This window comes from Furipterus horrens, unplaced genomic scaffold (genome assembly GCF_987537825.1).
Source record: "Furipterus horrens unplaced genomic scaffold, mFurHor1.1.pri manual_scaffold_17, whole genome shotgun sequence".
NCBI lineage: Eukaryota > Metazoa > Chordata > Mammalia > Chiroptera > Furipteridae > Furipterus > Furipterus horrens.
The window spans coordinates 55846720-55855991 of record NW_028327187.1 but is presented as its reverse complement, the minus strand read 5'-3'; the positions used below and the strand labels follow the sequence as shown (position 1 = coordinate 55855991).

Here is a 9272-nt window from a genome sequence, read left to right as displayed (position 1 = left end):
TTTCCTCAACCTATGTGAAATCAAGCTGGTTTCTTACATAGATATGTAAAATATCCAAAATTTGGTTAGGAAGCTTGTTGATAATATCACTAGATGATTTGTCCTTCCAAAGGAGACTTTTCTTTTCTACTTAAAGAAGACATCTTACCTATGACTACTAGCATTTGTAAAAAGTGATTGTTTTTAGAGTGGGACAATATTTTGGAAGAGGTGATCATAATGAACTATCTGGGAAAGTATGGCTTGGATGATACCAACAGTAAAAGATAATTTTCTAAAGATACTCTTCAGAAATATTATTTCCTAAGAAAATCTGAGATCAACTAAATGACTATAAGTTAAGTCCAGAATAATACATATAAATTTCTTTTGTTTATGAAATGGCTGGATATTTGCTACCTGGAAATCAGCGAAGAGAGTTGTTACAGACATAAACAAAATAGGTAGCCATTTATGAAGTATATTTTGAAGGAAATAAAAATGCATGAGGATTCCCTGAAATACCTATAATTGGTATTATAAAATAAATTTAGGCTAAACCATGTTTCCAGGAAATGAACACAATCTTGGCATTTGTGACTGGATTAAACTCCCTAACGGGTAGTAAAGCACATTTACTAGTTACCAGACTAACACAGGTATCAACTCATGCAAATTTAGAACTGGGACCTTCAAGCCATCTATTTTGAACTCTTTATTTTACTTTGAAACAAGTAACATAGAATACAGAAGCCTTCAATTACGGGGAAATTGACGGGTCAGATTTGATAAAGATGGACAGAGACAGAGACAGAAAGAAAGCAGGGTTCTAGAATTTACAAAGACACTGGATACAGGGGAATGCTAGGAATATGCTGAAGATAGGAGTGAGAGTAAGATGAACATCAAGAAGAAGAGTCAGCATAACTTAGCTTCACCTGTAAATAGTTTTGTTAATTATTTATTTAATGTAAATAGCAGCCTTTTATGTTAACTCAATCTTCCGCAGTGGTTAAATATCATTGAGTATATTGTTGGTTTAAACTTAGATCAGCTCATTTGGCAGATAAAGATATGAAGGTTTAAGATTTCCCAAAAAGACTCAAATAAAATTGAGGAAAACAATTTTTGTTGATTGAGATGTGACATTTTTTTGACTAACTTTTGGCATCTGAATCCAAAAATGACACCAGTTTTTCTCTATCATGTCAACTTTTAAAGGTACAGGATACCTTCCCTTTGTTGCGTTGGTTGTGATTTCGGACGCTGAAATAAATCCGGCAGGCAGGATGATTGGCCAGTAACGAACGGAGGGCTGTGGCTCGCTCAGACCATCAGCGGAGAGCGGGAAGCCTCATCCTCTTTTTATTAGGGTTTCAAAAGTTACTAAAAATAGAATAGGGTGTGACATTCCAGCCAACAACAGGAGAATTTTACAAGTGAAAGAATTCTTACAGTAGCATTAATATGTAAAATACGGCCAGGGTAACTCCTGTTTTATCTAGCACCTGTCAAGGAAGTAAGGAAGATCCACTAATCCTCAAGGCCAGCTCCATATCAAGACTTCATTAACAAGGAAGCAGATGGAGTACCCAACAGAACCTGTTTTACCCAGGATTTCATGACTCAGTGGCCTCGACAGCCTAAAGCTGAAGGCGGAGACGAGAGTTGCTCATCGTCTCCTGAGTCACAGGATGCCACCTGGGTGGTGGGGCATGAGAATGCCCCTACCCAGAGATCTGTGTTCCTGCAACATCTCTCCCTTTTTGTTTTACAGATGTCTTGTGGAGCATGACTGAGAAGATAGCAGACTTAACTTTCTGTCTTTTCTTATAGCGCAAAAACACAATAACAATTACTAAAATGAAAATAAGGAATAAAGAAATTGTTCCAACATGAGTTCCAATGAACCCATTAATATAGGGAACAGGATCCATTTTATCAATTCCACTCATAACATCTTCAAAAATACTTTGACCAGATAATTGTTCTAAATGTTTCTCAAAAGTAGTATGAATTTTAGTTTGTAAGGTAATAATATGCTGGGTTAGATTATCATGATTTAACAAATGCTTACGAACCCGTTCCCAAGGGAATTCAGTTTCATTATAAGGAACAGGAGTAATACAATAGGAAGATTGGTTCCAATCACATTTTAACAATAACTGTCTTTTAACACTTTGTAGTTGATCACCTGCTAAAACAACTGCTTGGTTTAAATCAGCTAACTCAGACTGCATTTCAGCATCAATTTGGCGTTGAGCAGTCCATAATTGTTCAGAATTCTGATGCCAAGTCCTTACAAAATCCGCAGTCTGCACAGACTGATGAAGAGCAACACCAGCAGTCGCAGCGGTAGCGGTGACAGCAATTAGTCCCATGATGACTGCAATAAGGAGGCCGATAAAGCGCTTGCTCCGGCGAAGCAGTCGTTCAGCCACCTTATGAAGGGGTCCAGAGGCACGGCTGTCTTGCCATGCACGGCCAAGCTGAACAGGCATCCAGACTCCAGTTCGGGCTCTCAGGAGGTAGAGACTTTCCTTGGGAGACAAACTCATAGTATGATTAACACAGGTATGCAGAGTACAATTAAAACAAGAGATTTCGCCTGTCTCAGGAACCCAGGTAACTTTCCCTTTGAGTAGTAAATAGGGAAGTTTAACACAAGCCTGAAAATATCTGGTAACATTTTGCACAAAAGTAGGGTTATGAAAACCATTGGCCTGATATAGCCGTCCCGTCCAGACATTAAGAGGTTCAAAAGCTGCACTTAATTTCCACAAATGAGGTTGAGAATAAAAGCCTTTCATATAGGGTAATGGTGGTGAAAAACCACTTTCTTGCCAAACAATGGAATCTCTGGCAATACCAGTCATCCAAGTAATGTTATTGGTCCATTGTATATTTTGCTTAGAATGTGCCGTACGAGTGGAGCCATACGGACTCCAAGTAATGACGCTTCCATAGGAAGTATTAACAATAACTCGTACTTGTTCTCCCCTGCACTGAGTCCAATGGACCCAATCAGTTACTGAGAGAAACGTTGGCATTTTACAGAGTGGCTCATTCGATGGAGAACAAATTCACAATGATTTGGAATATAACCAGTAGGAGTATAAGCAGAGAGCATTATTAACAGCTTATTATATAACCCGGTGGTATTTCCTTCTACTGTGAGCCACTTTTGGAGACCAATATTAAAGCAGTGATAACCAGCACCAAAACAAATAGGTGGACCAGAAACTCCTGTAACATAATATGGAACCATTGTTCCTTCCTCATCAGGCTTTAAAGGACCACGTATATCAAAAGGACGGGGAAGCCAACCCGTTTCATTATGATATATAGGAACAGTAGGGTCCCACCATGAGACCCCTCTCATTAAAGGTGGATTAGCAATATAAGCCCAGTAAGTATAATTTTCAGCATTAGCTCCAGGGGCCTGAATAGATAAAATGGCAAGCATTGCCAAAAACAAGGCTTCAGCTGTAAGTGGGCTATGATTAGCTTGGACTAAGGCTTTTCCTTCATTTACTAAATGTTTAATTTGATTCCAAGTTGGTGGGTCTGTTCCTTGATTTCGTCTCTGGGCTGTGCGGAGGTGTCTCCTTCTCCGTTTTAGAGTCATTTTCTGCATCCCGTCTGGCAGGTTCCTCCAGTCCTCCTCGCCGCTGTCCTCTCGTCCCCTCTTCTGGAAGGACATGACGCAGCTTAAGGCGTTTGTCAGGAATCCAAATATTCTGAGTGCCTGTGGAAATATAAGCATAGCCTTGGCCCCATCGAATAACAGTTGCTGGGAGCCAATTGGAGGTTAAAACATCATAATAATAAACAGGTTGATTTATTGGTGAAACAGTTTTCATTGCCCAATGCCTTTGAGCTGGAACGAGAGAATCATCACCAATTTGCAAAAAATTTAGAGTAAATACTGCATTCATTAATCTTTTCTTTGGGGAATCCATACTATATCCCCCTTTTTGTTTTTCAAGAAGCTCTTTTAATGTTCGATTATGACGTTCAATGAGAGCTTGTCCAGTGCTGTTATATGGAATACCAGTAACATGTTTAACATCGTGTTGAGAAAAAAATTCCTGACATTTTTTAGAGAGATAAGCTGGAGCATTATCTGTTTTAATAGTTTCTGGCTTTCCAAGAACAGTGAAAGCTTCGAGGAGGTGTGTAATAACACATCCTGCACGTTCAGAAGACATTGCTGTAGCCCATGAAAATTTAGAGCAAGTATCAATAGAATGATGAACAAATTTAAGCTTTCCAAAACTAGGTACAATAGTAACATCCATTTGCCAGATTTGATTAGGTAGCAAACCTTTAGGATTAACACCTATTGGTAAGGAAGGTTGGTTAATAAGTTGACATGTAGAACAGTCCCTAATAATTTGACGTGCTTGACGCCAGGTAATGTTATGCCGGTGTCTAAGCGACCGAGCATTATCATGATGGAGCTGATGTTCAGCTTGAGCTTTGATAACAGAACCAACTAGAGTGTCTATATAATTGTTGCCTTTAGTTAAGGGTCCTGGCAAACCTGTATGGGATCGAATATGGGTTATGTAAATTAAATGATGGCGAGTTCGAAGGAGGAACTGCAACTGTAAGAAAAGAGTGTTAAGTTCAGAACCATTTTGAGGTATGGTTACAGTTTCCAGGGCTTGAACAGTATGGGCAGCATACTGTGAGTCTGTAATGATGTTTAAAGGAACTGAAAGTACATCAGTTAGAAGCATAACAATAGCAAATAACTCCGCCTTTTGTACAGAAGTATAAGGGCTTTGAATAGTCTTGTTATTTTTCAGGTTACTGTAACCAGCAACACCAAATTTATTAGCATCAGTAAAATATGTCTCTGCCTCAGATAAAGGTTGTGAGACAACACATTTGGGAAGTATCCACTGAGTCCGCTTTAAAAACTGAAACTTTTTGGAGGAAGGATATAAATTATGAATTTTACCTAGAAAGTCAGAAAAGGCATTTTGCCATTCTTGACACAATATCCAATGATTAGCAATTTCTTTATTGGTAAAAGGAACAATGATTTCATCAGGATCTTGACCACAAAGTTGTCTAAAACGTAATCTGCCACGAATTATAATTTGAATAATTTTACTGAGATAAGTCTCTAGTCTTTTGGTTGATTTGTGCGGTAAGAATAGCCATTCAATAATGTTTTCTTCTTGACATAACACCCCAGTAGGAGAATGAGCACTGTGGATAATGATTAACTTAAGATTACTTAGTTGCTGAATACGATTTAATTGGCAATTTTGGAAATATTGTTCAATTAATTCAAGCTCCTTTTCAGCCTCTTTAGTTAATGATCGGGGGCTGTTTAAATTGGAATCACCTTCCAGAGTGCGAAAAAGATTTTCAAGAGCATAGGTAGGAATTCCCATAGAAGGTCGGAGCCAATTAATATCTCCTAATAATTTTTGAAAATCATTTAAGGTTTGAAGAGAATCCTTACGAATTTTAACCTTCTGAGGTATTATATGACTTCTAGTTACTTGGTATCCTAAATAATTCCACGGTTCCTTCTTTTGTATTTTTTCTGGAGCAATTTGAAGACCATACTTAGCACACAAATCAGAAGTTAATTTAAACATTTGTAATAATTGTGCCTCAGAGGGATGTGCTAGTAGAATATCATCCATGTAATGTAGGCACATTCCCTCTGGAAATTGACCTCGGAGTTCTTCCAGAGGTTGATTAACAAAATGCTGGCACATTGTAGGACTGTTCAACATTCCTTGAGGAAGTACTTTCCACTGATATCTTTGACTAGGCTTTTGATTATTAAGAGCAGGTACAGTAAAAGCAAATTTTTCACAGTCCTGTGGCTGTAAGGGAATATTAAAGAAACAATCTTTTAAATCAATTATGATAATATGCCAATGCTTTGGAATTAATGCAGGGTTAGGTAGCCCTGACTGTAAAGGTCCCATAGGCTGAATTACCTCATTAATTTTCCTTAAATCAGTTAACATTCTCCACTTTCCAGATTTTTTCTTTAATATGAAAATAGGAGAATTCCATGGGGATGTACTTGGTTCAATGTGATCCTGATTTATTTGTTCCTGTATTAATTGATGAAGCACTTCTAATTTAATATTGGTTAGAGGCCACTGTTCCACCCACACCGGTTTATTTGTTAACCATTTCAGAGGAAGGGCGAAGCGCTCAACAGTGGCCTTTAAAATAAATTTGCATCAAAGGAAGGATGCCCCAGGCCTCGACGATCCTGTCCTGTCCTGGTATCAAATTCTGGCAGCTTAGGTTGTGAAAAAGCAGGATTATAACCCATATTAAACATAATATTCTTTGATACGGGGGAAATTGTGGGTATTGATAACGTAGCACCCCATTGCTGTAATAAATCTCTTCCCCATAAAGTAACAGATATTGGGGCCATATAAGGCTGCAAAACTGCAGTTTGTCCCTCAGGCCCATAGCAAGAATAAGGCTTAGTACTTTGATGTATTTTGTCAAGGGTGCCCAAGCCTACAAAGCTAGCTTTAATAATATTAGTGTCCCAATGCTTGGGCCAATGTTCCAAAGATATAATGGATACATCAGCTCCGGTATCTGCTAATCCAGTAATAGAAGTTCCATCCTCAAATTGTACAGTTAATTCGGGCCTCTGATCATTAATCAGAGTGTGCCAAAAAACTTGTTTATCAATACTTCCAAATCCCCCAGTGCGTGTAGCAGGCACAGATTTTCCGGGGATGTATGGAAGAATTAACAATTGGGCAATGCGCTGCCCTTGCTCAAAAGAGCAAGGCTTTTCTGCTGTCATCATAACCTCAATTTCTCCCGTAAAATCAGCATCAATTACTCCTAAATGTACTATAATTCCTTTACTAGTCAGGCTGCTTCTTCCTATTAGCAAGCCAACACTGCCAGCCGGTAGGGGCCATAAACACCTGTAGGAATTCTCTGGATTCCTTTGTCGGGAGACAAAGAAAATGCGGCAGGAGCTGGTATATCTAAGGCCGCGCTCGACCTGGTCGAGTGGTATAATTCTGAGATAAATAATTTAGATTTAGGTTTTAATTCCTCAGCTGATGGGTTTGCCCCGAGCTGACAGGAAACTGAGTAGTTAGGCTCGTACTGCTTGATGGGCCCCGAGCTGGGCCCTGCTGCCAGTTTCCCGACCCTGCTGAAGGGAGGGGCGGCAAAGGATTGCCCTGTTTATCCTTTTTGGAATGGCATTCATTGGTCCAGTGCCTTCCTTTGTAACACCTTCGGCACAGTCCCGGAGGCTGGGAGGATTTTTCTACCCCATTTTCTCCTTTTCCTTTCCTGCAATCTTTTCTAGTATGCCCAATTTTACCACAATTAAAACACCTAATTTTAGAATTCTGAGAGTTTTCTTTCATAACCGAGGCTAACAAATTAATACCATAAGTCTGAGATCCAATTTCTCTACATGCTCTGATATAATCTTCAACCGTTCCACCCTTTTGTTTCACAGGAGCCAACGCCCTTTTACAATCCGCATTAGCATTTTAAAAAGCCAATTGTTTTTTAGTTCTTTTGTAAGATTTTCTTATTTGACAAAGCTTTCCAAGTATTTTAAAATGTATTAAGCCTGATTGGTTTAGTTTTCTTCTTTTGGGTAAGAAGAAAATAATAAATTCCTGAGATATTTCAAGGGCCCTTTGAAATACCTCAAGGTTTCAAGGAAGTTTTTTTAACTTTTAAATTTTGGAAACCTTGTCAACTAAGGAATATATATTATGAAATAATATTTGACTATTTAAAGTGATAATAAAAAGTATATAATATTAATATAGACTGACAAAAATTCAGTTTTTAGAATTGAGAAACATGAATTTTTGGATATTAAGTATTTGAGTAATATATTAAATTAGCAAAATGCCTTTCTTTAATCTGGCATCTAGTTCCTTTTACCAGTTGCTGTAACAACCGAAAATAAATCTTTTGTTTGTTAGATAACCCTGGTCTGCACCAGTTTTAAGTCGGCTGCTAGGCGCAGGCTGAGAGGAGGCGTTGCGCAGAACCGCGGCCCCGGTGGTGGAACTGGCGGCGCTGTGAGGGGCGCGGAGGGGGAAACCCCAGCCCCCGCGTGCATGCGCGACGGCGCCCACCACAGCCAGGGCGCTCCACAGGAAGGGCTCGACTTGTGTCCAGAGTCGTTGCCGCTGCCGCCGCCACCGGCCCCTCGGGTATTCGAGCCCCCGCCCGCAGTGGGAACCTCCTCCCGCCACCGCCTCCTTACTTTTCTTTTGAGCCATTTCGGGCTGATTATAAATTCGAGAAGGCAATTGCTCCTCCTTGCCAAGTGGCTCAAAGTCCGATTGAAATGGCTGTAAGGCCTTCGACACCTGGTTAAAAGCGGCCTGTGTTTTGGACCAGTTTGATGAGCTCTTCTAAGAGCTTTACCAACTCGTTTCCACACCCTTAAATTTAACTGATTTCTTCTCTCTGGAGTAAAGCAGTAACAGTGTTTCTTGACCTGCAAGAATAAATCTGTTAAGGCACTCTCTTTTATTTGTACACCTGAACTTCTAAGTAAAGACTTTAAAAGCCTAATATATTCTTCCTTAACTGAAGGATTGTTCCCCATTACTCTGAAGCGTTTTTCCGAAAAGTTTGCTTAGACCCGTGCGATTTCCTTTTCGGTCCTACCCGTCACGGTTTTTACCTTCTGGTCTGTGCTGGAGCGCCAGATGTTGCGTTGGTTGTGATTTCGGACGCTGAAATAAATCCGGCAGGCAGGATGATTGGCCAGTAACGAACGGAGGGCTGTGGCTCGCTCAGACCATCAGCGGAGAGCGGGAAGCCTCATCCTCTTTTTATTAGGGTTTCAAAAGTTACTAAAAATAGAATAGGGTGTGACATTCCAGCCAACAACAGGAGAATTTTACAAGTGAAAGAATTCTTACAGTAGCATTAATATGTAAAATACGGCCAGGGTAACTCCTGTTTTATCTAACACCTGTCAAGGAAGTAAGGAAGATCCACTAATCCTCAAGGCCAGCTCCATATCAAGACTTCATTAACAAGGAAGCAGATGGAGTACCCAACAGAACCTGTTTTACCCAGGATTCCATGACTCAGTGGCCTTGACAGCCTAAAGCCGAAGGCGGAGACGAGAGTTGCTCATCGTCTCCTGAGTCACGGGATGCCACCTGGGTGGTGGGGCATGAGAATGCCCCTACCCAGAGATCTGTCTTCCCGCAACATCCCTTTGTCCGAAAAATCATACAAATTGTACATACAAAGGAAAATAAATAATAAATTAACTGATT

General features: G+C 39.9%; 1 protein-coding gene across 1 annotated transcript; it reads right to left on the bottom strand.

The window, feature by feature from the left end:
• Window positions 1–6187: 6187 nt before the first annotated feature.
• Window positions 6188–6793, bottom strand: LOC149991040 (endogenous retrovirus group K member 24 Pro protein-like). The gene has a single exon (XM_090264066.1). The coding sequence runs from the start codon at window positions 6791–6793 to the stop codon at window positions 6188–6190; it is 606 nt and encodes a 201-aa protein (XP_090120192.1).
• Between the last annotated feature and the right edge of the window lie 2479 nt (window positions 6794–9272).

Bases quoted from the DNA above. Each gene is read 5' to 3' on its own strand.
- LOC149991040 (XM_090264066.1), bottom strand. From the start codon at position 6,793: ATGACAGCAGAAAAGCCTTGCTCTTTTGAGCAAGGGCAGCGCATTGCC.